Raw genomic sequence first — 22,418 nt, 5'->3', positions numbered from 1 at the left:
ATGGTATCCCCTAGCTGCAAAGATTCCCTGAAAGGGTCAAATTGCTGGAGCCTGGGTTTCTTAGTCTGAAAGTCCCACCTGGGTCATGTCAGCTGAATCATGTGATCTATGTGATACCTGTCCATCAGAGCACAGAAGAAGCAATTCATATGACCAGATGCTTAAAACCACTGGCACCAGTTAGTAGCTGGGTTCTCAGGTGGCTGCCTCCCTCTGCAGTAGCAGGAGCAGCTGCGGGGACATCTGGCTGGTTGAACAAGGATTTAACACCCCGTTTGCCAAATATAATACAGGGTTCATACACTTGTTAACATATGTAATGCATTCATTTTAACATCTTAATGATACCCTTCATGCAATTCCCCAACCTAGTTACAAGAATAGTGCACTCATCAGTGAGTTAGCACATGAATGCCACACGTGGGTTGTTTCTGAAAATGAAACAACCTACAGAGAAGTCCTGCAGACTTCCACCTTGGAAACAGGAAAAAGAATGTCTCTCCCTCCTCTCCATCCCTGGTCCTACTGCCTGCCTTTAAGCCTCCATTACTTCTCATTGGGGATAAGGTAACAGACTTGTGCCTCCTCTCTCTGTCTCCTGCCCTTTTCAAACTGATCCATTGCTGCTATACTGCTCATCTTAAAGCACAAGGAGCAGCACGTCCTTTCTCTTCTTACAATCTTCTGGGAGCTGCTTCCACTTTAGGAACAAGTCCATGTTTCTTGCTGTAGCTTATGACACCCTGTGTGACATTGTGATATGAAAAGAAATATGCGCTTGGCCTGCATCCCAGATCCTAGCACAAAACACCTACCATTCTTGGAATTTTCTGAAAGATGGGAGGGACATTGCTACTCATAAGTCTCTACTAACCAGACCTGAGTTTATATTGGTGAGGTGATGCTGAGAGGTTGGGAACTGGTTACCAGAGTCATCAATTTCATGATTATTGTTTGGTCCCACCCATATCCTCTTGGAAGGAAGAAAGGATGGAGAATGTTTTCCATCATCAACGGCTGACAGATTTAACCATAGTTTCAATCACTAATGGCCAATTAACATGTTAACATAAAGAAAAGAGTTGCTTTTCATTTAGTCATGTTACCAGGCTTGCCTGGCTCTCCAGCTTTTCTTCTCCTGCAAGCCCCACCCTCCTCCCAAAAGGCTGGCTGTTTCCAGCCAGAGAGGACTCTGGGATTGTTCTACCTTCAAGATCCTAACACCTGCACACTTACACCTTGACCTCCACCACTCTTGGCAAGGATGCCTCAGGCATTCGTCTGCAATAGCTCCTTTTTAACCACCTACCTGGTTTTTATTTCCAGGCAATCTCGGTTCATGGTACAGAAAGCACAGCCAGGACCAGGGCTAATGCAGCAACTGAAGAGACAAGATTTAGAACTGCTGGCTCAGCTTTCCTCCCTCCTCTAAAGCACATATTGACCTTTCAAATCCACAGGATCTGGGGGCTGGGGGATGCATAATTAACGTGGCTTGGATGAAGCTGGCTGAAGACCACCCTAAATCCTTAGGAAGAATCATTGGTGACAGAATCTCCTGTCAGTCCAAATACAATCAACTGGGATACCATCTCTTTTAGAAGAAGTGTGCTGGGTGGAACAGATCCATGTCTATGAACAGCTAATGCACTCTTACCCACCAAAGGGCAGAGGCCAGCATGCCCTCAGCAGAGCAGTGCTTTTCCTGGCAGTGAGATGGGTATGCTGGGAATAGAAAATTAGTTTTTATTGTTTAACCTTCATGGTTTAAATGAGAAAGCTCCTGCTACAGTTAAATGTCCCCTTGGGCTTTCAAAAAGTAGCCCTATGACAGCAATATTAGTCTTCATAAAGCGCTCCGATCTTCAAATGTCTTACACAACTCTGCTTGGTTAAAAGGTTTAATCTAGGAGTTGGCAGAGCTAAGGCATCTTGAGCTAACTGTGCTATTTACCATGTCTCTGCTTTCCTCTTCCAAATGAAAAATAATAACACCACCTTTACATTGGCAGTGCCTTCTATATTTTTTCAAAACTCCATCTCCTCTGCAAAAAAATAAAAAAAAATCTTCTTCTCACATACTCGGATAGAATTTTGTGAATTTACTATGTGCCTACTTCTGACAATAGTGAATAACCAGATACCAGATGACACTGAAAGCAAGTCTGGGCAAAGATGAGTCCATTCATCAAATATGTTATTTGAGAATTTGTCAGGCATCTGCCTGCTCCTGGGGGGTGGGGGCGGGGAGGGAACTGAAACATCACAGAGCCCCTGTTCTCAGAAAGTCACAGGTGTCTGAGGCAGAGTAACCCCTGTCCACTATGGTTGATGCTAAGAAGCCCCAGGTGTGACCTCCAATCCCCTAGGGAGGAGGGCAGGCACCAGTGCTGACTTGCATTGGGAAATAATGCCTGACTTGAATTTTGAGACTACCAAAAAATTTTTTTTCAGACCTCACAAAAGGGCCCAAAATGGAATTGAAAGGCCAGGTACAAAGTATCTAATGCAGTCATCCATCCACTTAAGTTCAAGGATGGCTGTGAGCAGATAGAATCCTACCCCACTCACAGGACAGAGCCCTCTCGGTTCTGGCTGTGCTGAAGTCATAGCGGAGAAGTAGAGAGGTGAAGCACAGTCAGATTAGGGAAGTTCTTCTTGCCTGGGTATCCTGTGAGATTGAGCACCCTTTCCATAGCTTACTGCCCAGCCAAGGGCAGTGGATGGCCTGGGTTTTGAAGGAAAACCCTGTGAGTTTTACTTCAGATTTCCCATAAAGGCAGCTTTTATAAATGCTAACTGTGATTGGGATTGAATTGCAGTTCCCAAAACTGTTATGGCAAACAGAGACAAAATCCCATTGGAAAACCACTACATGACTAACATCTTGATCTGGGAACACCAGTTTCCTTTTGGGTTTATGAAAAAAATTTCATGGAACGTATACTCTTGTCTCTGAAGACAAAGAGACAATAAAGGAGGGCTCATTTTTCCCTATGTCTTTGTTTTAAAAAAAACACCAAAAACTAAACTCAAGATCAAATTAGAAATTATATAACAGCTCCAATGATAGCAATTTCATAAGAAGACAATCTGTCTAAATTTTAGTTGATTTCTTATTTATTTTAGTCCAAAATTGATTTTTTTTGTCAGTTGTGGGGCTTGAACTCTGGGCCTAGGCACTGTCCCTCAGCTCTTCAGCTCAAGGCAAGGGCTGTACTGCTTGAGCCACAGGGCTACTTCCAGTTTTCTACTGGGTTAGTGGAGATAAGAGTCTCATGGACTTTCCTGCCTGGGCTGGCTTTGCACTGAGATCCTCAGATCTCAGCCTCCTGAGTAGCTAGGATTACAGGCGTGAGCCAGTGATACATGGCCAAAATTGGAATTTTTTTGCTTTTTTTAATTAATAAGTTTTTCTATTGTGAAAATACCATACAGAGGGGTTACAATTGCATGAGCAAGGTAATGAGTACATTTCTTATCAAGCATTGTTGCCTCCTCCTTTGTTCCCTGTTCAACATAGCATCTTGTACATCTCATTGTTCTAATGGGTCAACCTGTATCCCTACTTAAACAATTTGTTTTTTCCCTTCCCCTCCACAAATTATACCAACATCAAATACAGTGAAAACAGTGGTTATACCGTGGGGGAGGGACATACAAAATAACAAAAAAAGCACCTTATAAATATGTTAGAAACAATAGCAAGAAAGAAAAACCACTTGAGTCCTTATCTTGGGGTTCATTTCCCTAACATCAACTTATCTGATCGTTTCTGCTTGTCTCAGGCACATACTAGTTATTGCAAATAAGGGAAACCATGGGACTTATGTTTCTATGGGCCTGGCTTACTTCACTTAATATAATTTTTTCCAAGTCTTTCCATTTCCTAACTAATGGGGCAATGTCAGTCTTTCTGATGGAGGCATAGAATTCCATTGTGTATATATACCACATTTTCTTGATCCATTCATCTACTGAGGGGCACCTGGGTTGGTTCCATATCTTAGCTGTGGTAAATAATGTTGCAATAAACATAGTTGTGCTGGTAGCTTTAGTATAGTCTTGTTTGTTATCATTCGGGTAAATGCCCAAAAGTAGGATTGCTGGGTCATAGGGGAGCTCTATGTGGAGTCTTTTGAGGAATCTCCATACTACTTTCCAAAGTGGTTGAACAACTTTACACTCCCACCAACAATGCAATAAGGTTCCCTTCTGTCCACAGCCCCTCCAGCATCTGTTGTTATGCAAGATCAATAGAAAGCCCATGGACTGGGAAAAGATCTTCACTAGCCATACAACGGACAAGGGTCTCATATCTAACATATACCTGGAACTCAAAAAATTAAATCCCGCAACAACAAATCCTCAAAGAAACAACTGCCCAATATATAAGTGGGCTAAAGACTTAAAGAGAAACTTCTCTGAAGAAGAAAGAAGGATGGCCAATAGACACATGAAGAAATGTTCAACTTCCCTAGCAATAAAAGAAATGCAAATCAAAACAACACTGAGATAACACCTCACCCCAGTTAGAAAGGCTATAATCAATAACTCTAACAAAAACTGGAATTTTTTAAATCAAGATCTTGATCTTGATTATCCAGGGATAAGTTTTACATATGAGGAAGGCTGGGAATGTGGCTTAGTGGTAGAGTGCTTGCCTAGCATGCATGAATCCCTGGGTTCAATTCCATAGTAGGACATAAACAGAAAAAACCTGAGGAGGCACGTGGCTCAAGTGATACAGTGCTATCCTTGAGCCAAAGAAGCTCAGTAACAGTGCCTAGGCCCTGAGTTCAAGCCCCAGAACTGGCAAATACTTTGATGAAATATTATCAGTTAACCTGATAAAATTTGTAGTTTTAAATTAATATTCCTGGTTAGGGGGCATGATTTAAGTGGTAAAAGGCCTGCCAAAGAAAGCCCCAAACTCTGAATTCAAATTCTAGTAGTGTTCAAAGATGTTCCTATAATCCACAGAACTACAAAAACCTGAGCAAATGGTAAAACCATAGGTTCATATGTCTAAATGGATCCAAAAAACTGTCTAATCTACTTTAAAAAAATTTTCTCACCTGCAATCCAAATAATCCTCAAGTAAATTAATTTTAGAAAAAAAAATCTTGACCAATAAAAGTTCTTCCAGATTTGAGTCTTCTCAGCATAAACTCAGCATTAGTGAATCTATTTTCCTACCTACCCAGGATTAGTGAATGCCAGAGACTGCTCATACTAACCTCTCCTCCCCTCTCCCCATCCTCACCTTGCCTCTACTAGTTATAGGCAGCCTCTTTCTCAAGTTGTATTGACACATGGCCAGTCAGCTGGAGACTACATTGCCCAGCCTGCTTTGCGCAGGGTGTGGTATTATGAGTAATGTCTAGCCAATAGGATGCACTAGTAGCGATGTCTCATTCCCAGGTACTGCCCTTACTTTTTTTTTTTTTGTAAGCTTTCTCCAATAATTTGGAGAAGCCAAACTGGACCCAGAGGTAGAAGGTACACCTTGAGGGAGGAGAAGCAACCCAGACAAGCCCTGGGTGGTTCACTTTTGGATTAATATATGAAAAAAAAATCTTCGTTAGGTACTGAATTTATGGGTCTCTTTGTTACTCAGCTTAGACCATACCAAATAACAGTGAATATTTTATTGAAGTTCAAAGCATTGAAAATCTTCGGGAACATTGTTCTTCATATCAATAAACAGTATCATTTACATTATGTATTCTGGAGGAGATGAAGGCAAATATATACTGATCCCCCAGAGAATAAAAAAGAACTTGAGGTAAGGGTGAATTATTCAATCACTGTAGCTCTCCAGTCTTATGCCCCCACCCCTCCCATTCCCTACTAAATCTTTAAAAGCTCAAACACCTATACTCTAGAATAAGCCAAGAAGATAACTTATTGGTAGTCTTTAACATCATTGGCATTTTATATTCTGAAGTGTTATCCAAGAGTTAAAAAAAAACTGTCTAAGGAGGCAGAAACAAGTTTTTAGTTCACATTGTAGTCCCTCAGTCTTCAGGTCTAAAGGGAATAAGCTATGGAGAGGTCAACAGAGCTGTTGAGGGGGTGGAAGGGAGAGGGGGAGGAATATGGCTGCCCCTGCCTCATGTATCCATTATGATCCAGTGTCACTCTGATGAGACACCAGATAAATAAGACCCTGCCTATGTTCCATTTCACTCAGAAGAATTAGTGTACAGAGTTCAATAAGCCCCTCACAATATATTCAAATGTGTTCCTGTTTTCATGGAGCTGTAAGTTTCATTCCACAGTCTCTCAACATTTCTGGTTGTTCAATTGTGTGTGTGCGTGTGTGCACACGCACGCAGGCATATATACATATGCACTGGAACTGGGGCTTAAACTTAGAACCTCACACTCTAGCTTGGCTTTTTCACTAAGTCTGATGTGGAGACACACCTACACATTCAGCCTTTTACTAGCTAATTAGAGATCATATTTCCACAGTTGTCTGCCCAGGCTGGCTTTGAACTACAATCCAGATTTCAGACTCAAGTAACTAAGAGTATAGGCATCAACCATCACGTTGGTGGTTCAAATTTATCAGAAACAATATTTTTCTACTCCAAAATGTACTTATTTACTTACATCCTAATTAAAAACATTAAACACTATTCTTATTGAAAACTTAGTGTATTATCTACATTATAATATTTACAATTTAAACCCAGCCTTTATCAACCAATTTTTTTTAATATACAGGGAAGCCTAGCACCAGTGGCTCACGCCTATAATCCTAGCTACTCAGGAGGCTGAGATCTGAGGATCGCAGTTCAAAGATAGTTGGGGCAGGAAAGTCCGTGAGACTCTTATCTCCAATTAACCACCAGGAAACAGGAGGTGGTGCTGTGGTTCAAGTGGTAGAGCACTCACCCAGGCCCAGAGTTCAAGCCCCATGACCGACAAAAATAAAAAATAGAAAGAATGAAAGAACGAAAGAAAGGTAAGTTAGTTTACTGGGAAATCCTCATGCCTCCTTCCTCCCTCCTAATATCTAAAGGGTCATACCTTTTAAAGAATGAGGTGATTTCTGTAACTTTTTTTTTTTTTTTGTCAGTCATGGGGCTTGAACTCGGGGCCTGGGCAATGTCTCTGAGCACTTTTTGCTCAAGGCTAGTGCTCTACCACTTTGAACCACAGCTTCACTTCTGGTTTTTAAGTGGTTAATTGGAGATAAGAGTCTCACGGTGACTTTTCTGCCCTGGCTGGCTTTAAACTGGAAATCCTCAGATCTCAGCTTCCTGAGTAGCTAGGATCACAAGCATGAGCCACCAGCACACAGCTGACATTTCTTATATTCATCTCTGTTCCATGTATCACTCATCCAAATGCCTTCACTAGTAAAGTTTCAGAGTCCTGAGCAAACAAGCTCGCAATGTGAAATCAACAGCTCTGTATGCTGAACTCAAGTAGAGTCACACTTCTGAAGGCCCGGAATATAGTTACTGCATAAACAGGTAGATTTCCACCGAGTCTGGCCAGCAGTTCTGAGGCCAAGTATCCTCCCTGCCATTCCAGGGCAGTCCTCTGGGAGGCCTGCGCTCACCAGCCTCCCAACCCCAGCCAGCCAGGCAAGTCCAGGAAGGCTCCCAAAACAAAAGAAGAATCATTTTACAAATCAGACATCATCTCTGTGCTCAAGCTGTCTTTATTGTTGTAGACTGTTATGGTAGACTTTATAAATTGTGGTTGGTTGAGCTGGATCATTAAGAGACTTTCAGAGTTCTGTGCTAAAGTGGAAAAAACAAAGCCAAGAAAATCTAACCACAAACAACAACAAAAAGGGGGGAGGGGAGAGAAAAAAAAAACAGCATTACTTGTCTGACCAAACCGGCTGGGTGAACACCACTTTTTGCACACATATAATGTAATATTGTGCTTATGTCTGGTATTTGTTACCACCAGATCGGTTGATCTCTCAATAGTTTTGGTAGCCACACATATAATTTTGTTTTATGGGCTCGCTTGATATCTATGTCTAAACTAAAAGTTATACACAAACCTACTTCCGAATGGCTAATATATCCATTCAAATTTTAGCAAGAGAAATGAGAAATCTGACTGCTTTGGCAAAATATCTAAAATGTCACATCAGCTAACAATCCTTGTTGAAGAAGAAGATATTTGGCAAACCGTCCACTGAACTAGGCAAAGAAAAAAAACCCTTGTGTATTCATAGAAATGATATGTCAAAATGCCTAGGTCAGTATCTGCACTTAATGGCTGTTGCTTGAAGCTAATGATAAGTTACCAATAACATTCATCTCCTTCATAAAGATGTGGTCTGGGAGAATAAATGGAATGTTCTATCTCCAGTATACATTTGTATACTAAGCTAATTGGTATATTATACTAGTAGTTAATAGCTCCTTGTTCTTTAAAAAGGGTTGTATATATGATTTCCCACCCCTAAAAAAAATCCCATAGCAAATGGAAAACAAACGAAATAAAGTTTTAGATAAAAATCTAGTAGTATACCTAATACTATATATCTTTGCATAATAGTATAATTAATACTACATGTCTTAGTACTATAACTAAGACTATTGTCTTTGAAGAGTCATTAATTACTCTTGCCTGCCCCAAAGTCTTTGTCCTCTTGGCTGCCAGTAATCAAATCTCTTATTAGTATTTTTACTAATTTTAAATGAGGAACCATTCCTCCAACAAGCACTTCAACTTGTAAAAAAAAAAAAAAAATTCTGCCATTATAGCAATCCTTTCAAAATCTTTGAGTACGATTGAGTTGTTCACACTATCAAACCAGGCAATCAGAAATCTCAAGCCCAGAAGCCAATGGACAGGGAATTTCTGGGGGTACAGGGAAAAAGAGAAACGCTCGCTAGAGCAAGAGTATTGGAAACGGATTGGGGGGGAGGGGGGAGGCTGGGAAGGGATGTGAAGGGTAAACAAAAGGAGGAGGCTGCAATGCTTGGTAAGAAATGTACGCATTATCCTGCCCATGTAATTGTAACCCCTCTGTACAGTATGTTCACAAATAAAATAAAAAAAAATAAAAAATAAAAAAGAAATGTAAAAATAAAAAAAGAGTATTGGAGGACTCCACTGCCTGGAATTTGTTGTCCCTAGAAGATAATAGATGGGTGGTACTTTTATTTTAATTTTGGGTGAGGGATGGGGTGGGCTGGGGGTTTAACACAGTGCCTCTTAAATACTAAACATTCATTCTACCATTAAACCATAGGAAAGCTATAATTTGTTTTAAAGCAAGACGCATTGTACTCACAAACTGACATGTTAAATTGAAACCCTTTTGTACAACTACATAAAGACAATAAAAATATAAATAAAATTATAAAGACATTTGTTAGAAAACAAATGTGAACACATTGTTCCAATCCATTTTTAATAATCAAAACTATGTTCACTTATTTGATACTTTTATATTAAAGTATATGCATACATACATTCACACACAGTACGATCTACTTGAAGGCATTTTTGTGATTATATTTTTCTGTGAAACTTAACCCAAGTTAATATGGCAGTAATTGTCAGGATTTTACATGTTTATGTTGTTGTACTGTACAAATCCACAGTAAATGCCTTGGTAGGGTTTTATTTGTATAAACATTAACACTTTTTTGTGTTGTATAAGGTATTTTTCTTTTCTTGTTTCTACAAATTTAAAAGGGACTCATTCATTTTCTAACTATAACTTCTAAATATTGTTAAGTATAGAGACAGCTAATGATTGATATTAATTTTATTTTATTTTTTAAGGAGTACATTTCTTTTTTTATTGTGAAAATACTGTACAGAGGGGTTACAATTACATAGGCAAGATAATGAGTACATTTCTTATCAAGCATTGTAGCCTCCTCCTTTGTTTTCCTTTCCCATCCTATTCTCCCCCCTGTATAATTTGATATTAATTTTAAAACACTGTCTAAGCCCTTCAATTTATTGTAAAATCTAGGTCTAATCATGTTTCATATTTTACATTTCACTCCCTGGTATAATTGTATTTGCTAACACCTTCAGAACAATGTTAAATGAAGTGGGGCAGTGGGTATCTTTGTTGTATTCCTAACTATTCTTATTTCATTTTTTTCAGCAGTACTCAGCGTTTGAACTCAGCCTATGTTTGCTAGGCAAGCACTCTGCCACTCTTGAGCCACACCTCAGCCTTTTTCACCATAGTTATTTTTAGATACAGTGTTTCACTGCCTAGAACCAGCCATAGACATGATCCTCCTACCTAGGCCTCCTGAATATCTAGGTTAACCAGTGCATGTTAACATATATGGCTTTGTTCTTTGAAACAGAGTCTCATTAACTCACTCTCTGTCCCCAAGGCCTTGAACTACAATCTTCTGGAGTCTGCCTATTATCTTCCTAACTTTAAAAAATATGCTCTTACTTTTCATCAACTAATTTTCTGTTTAAGATCTTGTGATAACCTCAAGAGCCCATCTAATTATATTCACTTATCAGTAGATTTTAAACATAAGTAGATGAATTTTTTCAGTCACTTTTTAAGATCTATGAGATAATATATTTTTTTTCTTTTTAGGCCAGCAAAGAGATAACAATTCTTACATTATAAATGGTATTAAAAATAGTGTTGGTTCTCACTAATAATGCATTTTCGAATTTAGCTTACTCAAAAGATACTTTTGAAGAACTGAAGTATCAATGTCATTAAACTTTTTTTGGGGGGGGGGGTCCAGTCGTGGGGCCTGAACTCTGGGCCTGGGCACTGTCCCTCAGCTCTTCAGCTAAAGGCTAGCGCTCTACCACTTGAGCCAAGCGCCACTTCCGGCTTTTTTCTTTTTGCTTATGTGGTGCTGAGGAATTGAACCCAGGGCCTCATACATGCAAGGCAAGCACTCTACCACTGAGCCACCTTCCCAGCGCTCATTAAACTTTTATCTCTTCATTTTATACGATTCAATATGGGCCAATATAAACAGAAAATTAGTACCCAATCATTTACCTAACCCACATTATCTTAAGAGATTCAGTCTTGAAGTAATGGATTAGCCCTAGCACATGTAAATGGTCATTTGTAGTACTCAGTATTGAAGAGATAAGCTTCACAAATGGGGTAAAACAAAAACAAAAACCATGCATATAAAACAGAACATAGCAATGACTAGATCAGCAAAATGACTGTGGTATAGCTTGAAGGCTATCATCTAATATAAAATAGTCAGTGAATTTAAGCCCAAATTTACACACTTACTAATAAAGCTAAGCAACCACATATTAATTATAACAAAACATTTTTTTCAGATGTACTTGTTCTTTTATACATATTACAATAATATGTACTTTATCGATTCTATGATGTACAATTCTCACTGTAGTTTCTCCAAAAGGAAGATACCAATAAAATCTGATGATGGTTCTTCCTTAGTGATGTATGAAATAATGAAATAAGCTGGAAAATGGTGCCTAAATTTAACCCCCCCCAAAAATAGCAAATCTCAACTTGATAGGTGTTATATTTATTTTTAGTTTTATAAAACAGATTCACCTCTCATCCTCTACCTCTGACTAACACCCTCTTTTTTGTGTGTTGTTGTGTTTTATTTTACTTATTTTTTGGTGCTAGTCCTGGGGCTTAACTCAGAATCTGTGTGCTTCCCGGAGCTCTTGTGCTCAAGGCTAGTACTCTAGCACTTGAGCTACACCTCCACTTCCATCTTTATTGGAGTCAGATTAATTGGAGATTAATTATAGCATTGACTTTACTTTCTTACCATGGTTAGAGTTGAAACTCCAAACTCGATCCTCAGACCTCAGCTTCCTGAGTAGCTAAGATTACAGAGCCACCAGCACCTGGCTCTGACACCCTCTTTTATTAATTAATTAATTTGTTTATTAATTTATTTATTTATCGTTGTTGTTGGTAGTAGGGCCTGAACTCTGGGCCTGGGCACTGTCCCTCAGCTCTTCAGCTCAAGGCTAGTGTTCTACCACTTGAGTTACAGCGCCACTTCTGGTTTTTTTCCACTTATGTGGTGCTGAGGAATCAAATGCAGGGCCTCATGCATGCAAAGCAAGCACTCTACTACTGAGCCAACTTCCTAGCCCCACCCTCTTTTAAAAATATGTTATACTTTATGTGACTTTTTAATAGAATTTGATAGAATTCATTTAAATAAATAATTTAAATAAATGTAATAGAATTAAATTTAAGATTTAGTTATTAAATCTTAAGAAACTTAAGATTTAAAGGTTTGAGAACTTCCAGATTTACTCTGAATGATAAGAGCTAATCCAGGGAGTGGCAGAGTAGACGTTTGGGGAGATAAGTGGGTACACAGATGCAGACCTATGGACAAGCAGTATCAAAAATGCAACAGCTACCTTGCATTTGGGTTCTACCTAATTCTTGGGAGTCAGTAAGTACACTAATTCTAAGGCTGCAGAATTCCCAGGTGGCTAAATTCAGGAAAACAAGATAAGCAGTGTCTACAGAGTTATCTCAGTTAAGCTATGGGTTAAGGAAAGCCCTTGGTCTTGTGTGTCCCCCATCTCCTCTCAGTCAACTCACGCTCCCAAATGTGAGAGCACAGACACATAACTTCCAACTCTGCAAACATCACTTCCTGGCCTGCATGTTTACCTCCTCACCACACAAGACAACAGAGGGCCACTTCAACTGCTTCTCATCAGAGCCCTGCTCACAGTGAACCAAAAGCAAAGGCAAATGTAAAAGAAATACCTACCAGAAAGCCCTGGGAACCTAAGCCAAGCAACTCCAGTGAACAAACTGATCCATGTACTAAGCACAAGCTACCCTTGAACTCCTTCCAAGCGTTAATGTACATCCCTCCTCTTAGAAAGAAAAGAATTTGCATGAATGTCTCTCGGTGTCATAATAAATCACTACCACCACCATCAGAAGATTTTGCTAATCTCTTCAAAGCACTCTTTTTTGCATATTATTAAAAGAAAAAGAACAGTGAATAGCACTTAGTAAATTTTAATATTTGAGAACTGTAGTGTCAGCAAGGGCCCTTGACTTACCTTTTGTACAGCTCCTTGAAAAGCCTGTCTAATTCTCCTGCACGAATCCGGTATTAACCTAGTGTCTTCACTCTCCACACTTGTGTCTTGCATATCATTTTCATGAAGTCTAAAAATTCTATAAATGCACTCAGTGCTATCTTCTGCTATTCTATTAGGATCCATCTGAAAAGGAAAAAAAAACAGAAAAGAAAATGAGAGTGGCTATTGTTAATTAGTCTGCTATTGAATGAAAAATGGTGAGAATAAAAATGTTTATTCTTAGAAGAGTTTTTATGTCCCTGGTGATTCACAGTTAATATGATTACCCTCTGGTTGATGAAAACATTGGCTTCTAATTTATTTTGATGAGGAGCTGACTGTCACCCACAATATCAGGCATATCCCTGGTAGATCTTCAAGAGAAATGTATACATGTGACTCACAGGGTTCTTCTCAAAATTGTCTAACAACAGTGAAGTAAGAGACAAGAGATACCATCAAGGAAATCACATGTAATCAGTCCATACAGACAGAGAAAAAGGTTTATCTCTATTCATTGGGCCAGGTGGTATCCTGCAGCTCACCTGGAGGTTTTAGAACATGAAGCTACATAAATAAGGCAAAGTTAACATCATCTTTAAACTGTGTGTGGCTTACCCTTTTCTTTTCCTCGATGAAGTGTGTGTGTGTGTGTGTGTGTGTGTGTGTGTGTGTGTGTGTGTGTGTGTGTGTGCTGGTCCTGGGACTTGAATTCAGGGCCTGGAGACTGTCCCTGAGCATTTCTGCTCAAGGCTAGCACTCTACCATTTTGAGCTACCACTCCACTTCTAGCTTTTTTGGTGCTTAATTGGAGATACAAATCTCAAGGGCTTTCCTAGTCATGCTGGCTTAGAACCAGGACTCTCGGATCTCAGCTTCCTGAGTAGCTAGGATTACAGGCGTGAGCCACCTGCACTTGACTTCAGTGAGTATTTTAATCAACCAAACAAAGGAGAGAAAAATCCATTTCCTAGTTCCTGTGCAATTTCTCTTAGCTGAACCCTTCATCCACGTTTCTTGGTTTGGAGTGGTCCATCCATCAGAAGGTGTCTGGACATGTGTAGGTAACATTTACATCACACTGGAGTGGGGAGGGCTGCAGAAGTAGACCATACAACAAGTGCTGGGGATGGAAGGAAGGGACTCTCCTACCCCAAATCCCCTCTGGTATTATTAGCTGATCGCCAGGTTAAAGCAGGAGCCAAAAACAAGTGTCTGTCTCTAGTCACTGCCTCACGGATTTGGTCTGTTGGCTGCTTTGGGGCTTGGCAGTCTTTGCACTAGTTTCAACCACCAAGGAAATGGAAGTGATAATTATCTCTCAGTTGCCTGAATCGTAATAGTTTGACCTGTCCTTATTATCAGAAATTCTATGTATTTCCCATGTATTTACTTAATAGTAGACCCTAGTCAAAAAATAACAAAAGGGGTGACATTGATCATTGATCTAGATGCATTGTACTCATAAACTAACATGTTCGCTTGAAACACCTCTGCATGACTATTTAAAGACACTAAAAATATAGAAAATAAAAGAAATATGAAAGAAAAGCCTTGATAAGCTTATATTAACTAGAGCTCAATCCAACTTAATAAGAATTCTCTTCTTGATTTAATTAGATTTTGAAACATAATCAGGAAATTGTGCAGATTTATCAACCAACCATCAGCAATAAATTAGAAAGTACCTTAGCTATACTTGAAACTGAAAATGGAGTGATAGCCTTTAACAAACATGCATCCACTATACCACTCCCTTGTATTGTGCTAAGCTTTTAAATGCAACAATAATCTATAAGCATGGGGGAGATATCACCATGGCAAATCTATGTGCAATCCATATTTTTGAGAATAATTAGTATGAGTCAGACTATATGACTGTTTATAGGACAGCACTCAGTCACGAGGAAGGAAGGAAGGAAGGAAGGAAGGAAGGAAGGAAAGGAGGGAGGGAAGACAAAGTGTCACTAAGCCTATAAGTAACCCCACAAAACCAGAAAAGCAGGGCATCTGAGGGAAGGCCCATTGGGTTCAGACTTCAGCCAAGTATTATCATGCAAAGGCCAGAGCTGGCTCATGCCTAGATAAGAGCTGAGCAAAGAGGACAATACAACTAGTGAGAAAAAGCCTAGGAACTCCAGCACTGACTAAGCTTGACTCATGCTGAGAAACTAAGAGCTATCTAACAGAAGCAGCAGGAACATACAATGTCAATGCTCACAGTGCAGTTAAGCACCAACAGCTACATGGGCTCACTAGGAGCATGACAGAAACACATGTTCTCAAATCTGGAGCCAGGCATGATAGGCATACCTGCAATCCTAGCTTCTCCAGAGACAGGAGCAGGAGAATGGCAAGTTTGTGGGCAGCCAGCAAAAATGTAGCAGGAGAGCGTTTCAAAGGCAAAACCCAAAGGCACTAAGGGTATGGTTCAAGTGTAGAGGGCTTGCCTAGCACAACTAGACCCCGAGTTCAATTCCTAGTATGACAAAAACAATAAAAAGCAGCATCTTTGGCTCTACCCTGGCACACTGCCAGGGAAGCTGCATTTTAACTAAAGCCAAGGTGGTTTTCAAACATGTAACTGTTTGAAAGATACTGCTTTAAAGTCCATATTGATAATATGCTATGAAAATGACTCAATTTCCCAGGACACAAGTTTTCATATCATTTCACAATTATCAGTAAGTAGTACAAAAGTTACAGAAACAGTTCATCCTAGTTCATGGTTTGATAGAAAGAAGTAGAATGCAAATATCTTGTCCCTTCTCTTAAAAATGACTATGCCCAGACCTCATTCATTCCCCTTATTGGGAATGGCTTTATTGGGACCCCTAACACAGGTCCAGTGGTTGCATCTTCCCTAAAGTTGTTCAAAAATGCAGTTGAGAGCCACTGGTTAGAGCTCAAATATGTTTTCAACTTTATCAACTGTTTATTCCCTCAAAGAACCCATGATTGGATGACATAGACTTTCTTTTTCTTTCTGACTTTTTCCTCTCTCTCTCTCCATCTCTCTGTCTCTCTCTGTCTCTGTCTCTCTCAGTGTGTGTGTTTGTTTTGTTTTTTTGGTTTGGGTGGGAGTTGTTTGCTATATAATTTTATTGTAAAGGCAATGTACAGAGGGATTATGGATACATACATATGGAAATGAGTACATTGCTTGTTGAACAGTGTTACCCCCCCTCATTATCTCCCCCTTCCCTTCCCTATCCTCTCCCCTCCGCTCCACCAAGTTGTAAAGTTCATTTTCAATATAGTGTCTTATGAGTATCGCTGTTGCATTGGTTCACCCTTTGTCCTTGGTCTCACCATTTTGTTGTCCCCCTTCTTTTCCCCAAATCAGATAAACGTATATACAATTGTGACAACAGGGGATAAACCAAGGGGGCAAAAAAAGAAATATCTTCACACAGTACATTAAAAACAACAACAACAAACCTCTTGTTTCCATATCTTGGAGTTCATTTAGATTAACATCATTTTATATGGTCATATGTGCATAGCTATTGATCCTCGGTGGTTTGCCTTTTAAACAAAATCTCTCTACATAGCTCAGACTGACCTGGAACTCATGATCTTCTGGGATTACAGGCATAAACCACCATACTCAGCTTGGATATAGATGTGTAACTTATGACCACATGTTTTCACTCTAGTGCCCAGGAGAAAAGCCAATACGGAAGCTTGAGAGGGGCTGGGGCGTATGATACTAAACACACTCACAAGTAAATGAGGCCAACACACCACAGGGCTAGGGCAAAACTGCTGCTGGAGTTTCAACCAGCATCCAGGCCACCCAATGAGTGTGTCTCTCACCCAACAACTTGTTTCTCAGCACACCGCAGTCTGTGTAGAGGAGTTGCATGACTGCTATTTTATCTTTTGAGAGGATAATGTACATAGCCATAAATTAAAAGTGGGCTTTGGTGCAGTGTTGCAAGTCATTTGAAAGGCCCCTTAGGTCAATTAAATACACTAGGCAGACCCTGTCTTTGTGAAAACTACAGCCAGCTGAAAACTCAAGTTCCACATAGATGACAGCCATGCTGATTCCCAAATGAATTCGTTGTACCTAGGCAATCCTGAATACCTGATTTTTTAAATTGACTTTATAATACATTTATTTGCTAGAGCCATTGCTAAGTGGAAAGATTATCTGCCTAGTAAGTACAAGGACCTGAGTTCAAACCCTACAACTGGCACACACACACACACACACACACACACACACACACACTCTAAAAGTGCATTTTCCTCAGGTCAGGGAGTAGCTGTGAAAGGAATGTTTTTATTTAATACGCCATCCTCCACACAGAACCTTTGGCAGATTGAGTGAGGCAGGATGCTCCATTGCCCTACTTCCTTATCTGGCCCAGGCGCCTCCTTTCAGATTCTCAGCAGTGGCTGCTGTCCTAGGTAAAGAGCACCCAGGGTGGGCAGGGGCATGCTGGGAGGTTAAGGGAAGGAGTTAAAAGGGAACAGAGCTTGAAAAGCTTATCTTAGAGATGAACCTTCCCCCTTTGAGTGTGGTTGCACAGACGTTAAACACACACACACACACATTTTACAAGCACGTTTTTAGAAAGTTTTTTTTTTCCTTTCCTTTGCAAACCAAAGTATGAGTACTATGTGGTTAAATATATAGCACAAGCCACATGTTATTTTCACTTTGGCAAATCTACAAAGGGTCTAGTACATACATTTTAAAAAAGAAAGAAAGAAAAATCTGAGCACAGCCAATCTGAAACATCCACAAAGTTCATTGTGAATTATTCAAAACCAGTGGACTCTTCCCCTCCCCCACCCTGACTCCCCAGATAGGTTCTCACTGTGTAGCCCAAGGTAGCCTCAGATTGGTTCTGTAACCCAGTCTGACCTCAAGCTTTCAATCCTACTGCCTCTGCCTTGTGAGGTCTGGGATTACAAGTATGTACTACCATGCCCAGCTTAAACACGAGTTGAAAGTAAAAAAAAAAATTAAGTCACCATAATTTTTACACTACTCCAGGCATTTTTTTGAATACACTGAATAATTTTTCCTTATAAATTTGCATAGTTTTTCCCCCACCTTTAAACTATAAGGGTAAAACTGACTCTAAAAGAAGCTCTTGTATGTATGTGTTTATACATGTGTGTGTGTGTGTGTGTGTGTGTGTGTGTGCCAATCCTGGGGTTTAAACTCAGGGCCTGAGTTTAAATACTCAAGTATAGCATGCTAGTACTTGAGCCACAGCTGTACTTCTGGGGGGGGGTTGGGGGGGAGGGGGATAGGAAGTTATTGGAGCAAAGAATCTCATGGACTTTCCTAACAGAGCTAAGTTCAAACCAAGATCCTCAGATTTCAGGCACCTGAGTAGCTAGGATTACAAGCAATAAGCCACAGGTAGCTGGCTAGTTCTTTTCTTTAAATTAGAATTGTGAACATGTCCCCTAGTGCTTCATGATTTTATTCTCATTCAAATGCACTCAGAAACCTAAGTACTTGGATCCACAATTTTCCAAACACCTCTGTTAATTGGCACCAAGATCTCATTCAAAGGAATCAATAAAAGCAAAAATATTAAATCAGTGACTAGCCCAATCGAATCTTCTTAATTAGAACTGTGAAAGAGAGCCTTCCAAACATATAAAGATGGAAAGTATTGAAGACAGAGCCTCACATGTTCATAGCCTGGCTTCTGCAATTTCCAATCCAAGAGGAAATTTGCTTCATCTATAAGCAGCATTTATTTACTCCATAGACCATGAAACAAATACCAGACATCCTGGTGTTTCATTTGCTACTGGTTCAGAATGTATCTCTAAATGATGAGCATTCCTTTAGGTAGTAAATGTAGATACCACACTCTTAAAATTCACTCAGATCTACTGGTACATTCAGATGAGCCCGCTACTCTTAGATGACCTTTTTAAAAATGCAATACAAGCCAGGCACTGGTGGCTCACACCTGCCATACCAGCTACTCATAAGGCTGAAATCTGAAAATCTCAATTCAAAGCCAGCCTCTGCAAACAAATCCAAGGGACTTTTATCTCCAAACAACCAGCAAAATATTGGAAGTGGAGGTATGGCTTAAGTGATAGAGTACTGACTTAGAGCAAAAAAGCTAAGCAAGAACACAAGGCCTGAGTTCAAGCCTCAGTACCCACACCCCCCATACACACTCACAGAGTACAGAATTGGTTTCAGAATAGTGATTATAACACTTGGCACAAAATCTTAGAGAAACCCAATATCATGACAGTTAGGAAAATGGCACTCAAAACTCAGATGGCATTAAATTCTGTAAATGAAAACCTTCTTGTTTACCTTGGAGAGATTTGTATTTTCAGTGTCTCATTTTTATTCCTCTGCCACCTAGACTGCTATGTGATGGGAGGTGACAACAGAGGGACAGGCATCTGGCCCATCCCTACTGTTCAAGGAAGCTGAACAACTGTAACCAGATCCCGGCTGGTCACTTGCCTGCAATGGCTGTGCCAATTTCCCTCGCATCCTTCCTGGCAAGCTACGCTTTCGTGGTCCCTTGAACTTATTCAACCCCTGCTGCTCTTTCTACACAGAATCCTCATGTCACTATGACTGCTAGGAAAATGTCATGCCCCAAATGTTAGAAACGATCAAAGGTAGAGAAATGCCTCTTCGGTCGTGAATACTGCTTGTTCCTTGGACCAAGAATTAGATCAATAATGACCCCCTTGTCAACTGGACTTCACACAGGTATTGAATAGTGATTCGTAAGTCCTATCTCACACCACTTACAAGCATCACGTGCAAGCAAGGGTTGTTAGCAAGATGCTGGATGGGAAAATGGATAAGCCATTCCTTCTTGACTGCCAAGTTCACCAGTGAAAGAAAAAAAAAGTGGAGTCACTTTCACGTGGACTTGTGTAATTCAGGTTGCAAATAAACCATTCAAATATTATCCTTTCAACAGGTAAGGTTATGACTACTAATAATACAATTTTCTGAAGTAGGATTCATATCATTGCTACTTTTCCTTTAGGAGAAAACCACACCAATAATATAAGATGCAAATTTGTGGATAATGAATATTAAACCCCCCAAAAAAGAACCTATGATTAAAAGTAGAAATCAAGACTTGGCACATGTTAAAAACCCATGTGTTGGAAGCCATGCCACAGTTTAAGGCATCCAGCTTGGTTTAGTAATCACCTTTGAATCTGAAAACCCATGAAGTCCAAACCCAACTTTCTTTTCCCATAAAAAACGCACAGTCAGCACCCCCACTTCCTCTGAGAAAGCGTTTACAACACCAGACGAGAAGATTCGAATGAATCCAACCAACTGCTCTGCAATTTCCAAGAAAACACAAGAGCACAAACCACCAAGAAAGCATAATGTTACCACTTCACCCCTTCCTTTCTGCCATCTCCCTGCAGTACTGAGCCTTCGGGGTAAGGCCTCTTCAAAGGTCGGTTGCTGGCTAGATTGCAGCAGCAAGGCTATGCCATCACAAACACACACACACACACACACACACACACACCCTTGCTTCCTTCCTCCACCCACCTCATTGCTTGCTGTCAGGCTCATGATGTAGTCCAATGCAGAGTACCACAGACCATGGAGGGGCATCTCAATTAGGGCTATCCCATTCTGCCCATTTGGATATCGGGACACGGGCCCCGTGCACCTCTCTAGCACCTTGAACCTGAGCGTCCTTGTAAAGCCATTCCAACCCTGGGAATCACCAGGTGGCAGGAGGGAAGGAAAAGATCTCTTGTCCATGGCCCCCTGGGAAGGCGCACACCTTTTTCCCCAACTCAATTAAAAGTTGCTCAAATCTTAACTCCTAGTGAGAGAGGCTAGTATAGTTTCCAGGTGTGTGTGTGTGGTGGGGGAGGTATGTTCAAACCCCATCAGCTGCCCAGATGTGCCCAGCCGCTGCTGCGCGCCAGGGGGAAGCGCATGTGCGCAGACCTCAAGCCTCCGATGAGAGCGCCCCACAGTGACCGTGTCCGAGCCCCCCCCCACTCCCCCCTCCGCCAGCTCCCTCTCTCCAACTCACTGCCCCTTCCCCAATGGGCAAGGTCTGGGAGGCCGCGACCCTCGTCTCGCGCCTGCGCGCGCGGGAAGAACGAGGCGGGCGCGCCCTGGAGGAGCGGCCACTCACCTGCGCGCGGAAGTACAGGAACAGAGCCACGCTGCACACCACCTGGCCCAGCCCCAGCCCCAGGAGCGCCACGAACATGGACCGGGAGGCCGCGTGGGACGGGGGCGGCGCGGCGGGCGCGGGAGGCGGCGCGGGGTGCAGGGGAGCCTCGTGCGGGGCGCCGGATCCGCAGCTACCCATCTCCTCTGAGCCTCGCAGGTATTTGCTGTAATCTCGGCTAGCTCGGCGCATGACGCTTGGCCCGCTACTCCGGGCGCTCTCCTGGCTCTGCGGTTCCCTCCTTTTACTCCGAGGTCCTCAGCCAGCTCCAAAGCAGCCGCCGCGGAGCGGACTCGGGGCCAGGCGGGGCCTAGACGTGGAGAGCTTGCTGGATGCCCGGCCGTGGCTCCCGGGGCGCGCGGGTGACCGAGCGGGCAGGGGCGCCCTGGGCAGCCTCAACTCTTATAAACCACATCGGCAGGGCTGGCTCCAGAGCCAATCAGCCCCGGCGAGGCTGCCTCTTCCACTCCCACCTCTTGCCCCGCTTCCTTCCTCTCGCCCTCCCTCCTTCCCTCACTCTTACCAAAACCCTCCTCCCCCCACCCGTCCCCGTGGGGGCCTCCAAAGACGAGGCTGTGGGTGCGACCGGTGCTTCCAGGCTCTGCCCACCCTCAGAGGCCTCTCCTGGGATGTTGGTGGTGGGCTGTGGAGGATGCAGACGAGGGCGTGGCAGAGGACCCGAATGGCCACCTGCATGTCCCTCACAGAAGTGCTCATCCACCACCCCCCCGCCCACCCCCCAGCCGGGATCCAGAAAGTTAGGTTTGGGGACCACTCCAGGACCCTTCCAATCCTCTCCTTCCAAAACTTCACCGAGGAGACCTCTCATCCATCTTAAAAGTTTGTCCTCTCCGTCTGGTTCCAGATGTGAATCCCCTGTCTGTGGTGACTTGGTAAATTTCTGAACTCCCTTTGCAAATCCCTGCTTTTGCATCTTTTCAAAGTGGCTTTAGGGAGGCAGAGTGTGAGTGTCCACAGCAGTGGTCAACCTAGAGACAGCTGACTGCCAAGGAGGAGAGAGGGAAGGAAGGAGATGGGCAGAGGAAGATCAGAGGGCTATGCAAGTCCATCCAGAAGAGAAGCCAGCACCCAAGGAGGCTCAACAAGTCATGAGAGGTGGAGGGGCCAAACGATAAGCTCAGCATTCCTTAATGCCAGCAAGGAGAGACAGAGACAGAGAGG

At 41.8% G+C, this 22,418-nt stretch overlaps 1 protein-coding gene across 1 annotated transcript in view; it reads right to left on the bottom strand.

Moving 5' to 3' along the window:
• The window catches only part of Tnfsf11 (tumor necrosis factor (ligand) superfamily, member 11), a 33,032-nt gene extending 11,449 nt beyond the window's left edge, over positions 1 to 21,583 (bottom strand). Inside the window, exons 1-2 of the mRNA XM_013032764.1 lie at positions 21,198 to 21,583; positions 13,036 to 13,200 (exon numbers count right to left, since the gene is read on the bottom strand). Of these exons, the coding sequence (XP_012888218.1) occupies positions 13,036 to 13,200; positions 21,198 to 21,428 (396 nt within the window). The 5' untranslated portion in view covers positions 21,429 to 21,583. The remainder of the gene's footprint in view (positions 1 to 13,035; positions 13,201 to 21,197) is intronic.
• Between the last annotated feature and the right edge of the window lie 835 nt (positions 21,584 to 22,418).

The sequence above is a fragment of the Dipodomys ordii genome, unplaced genomic scaffold, assembly GCF_000151885.1.
Source record: "Dipodomys ordii isolate 6190 unplaced genomic scaffold, Dord_2.0 Scaffold1, whole genome shotgun sequence".
NCBI classification, from domain to species: Eukaryota; Metazoa; Chordata; class Mammalia; order Rodentia; family Heteromyidae; genus Dipodomys; species Dipodomys ordii.
This window is presented reverse-complemented; position numbering and strand designations above follow the sequence as displayed.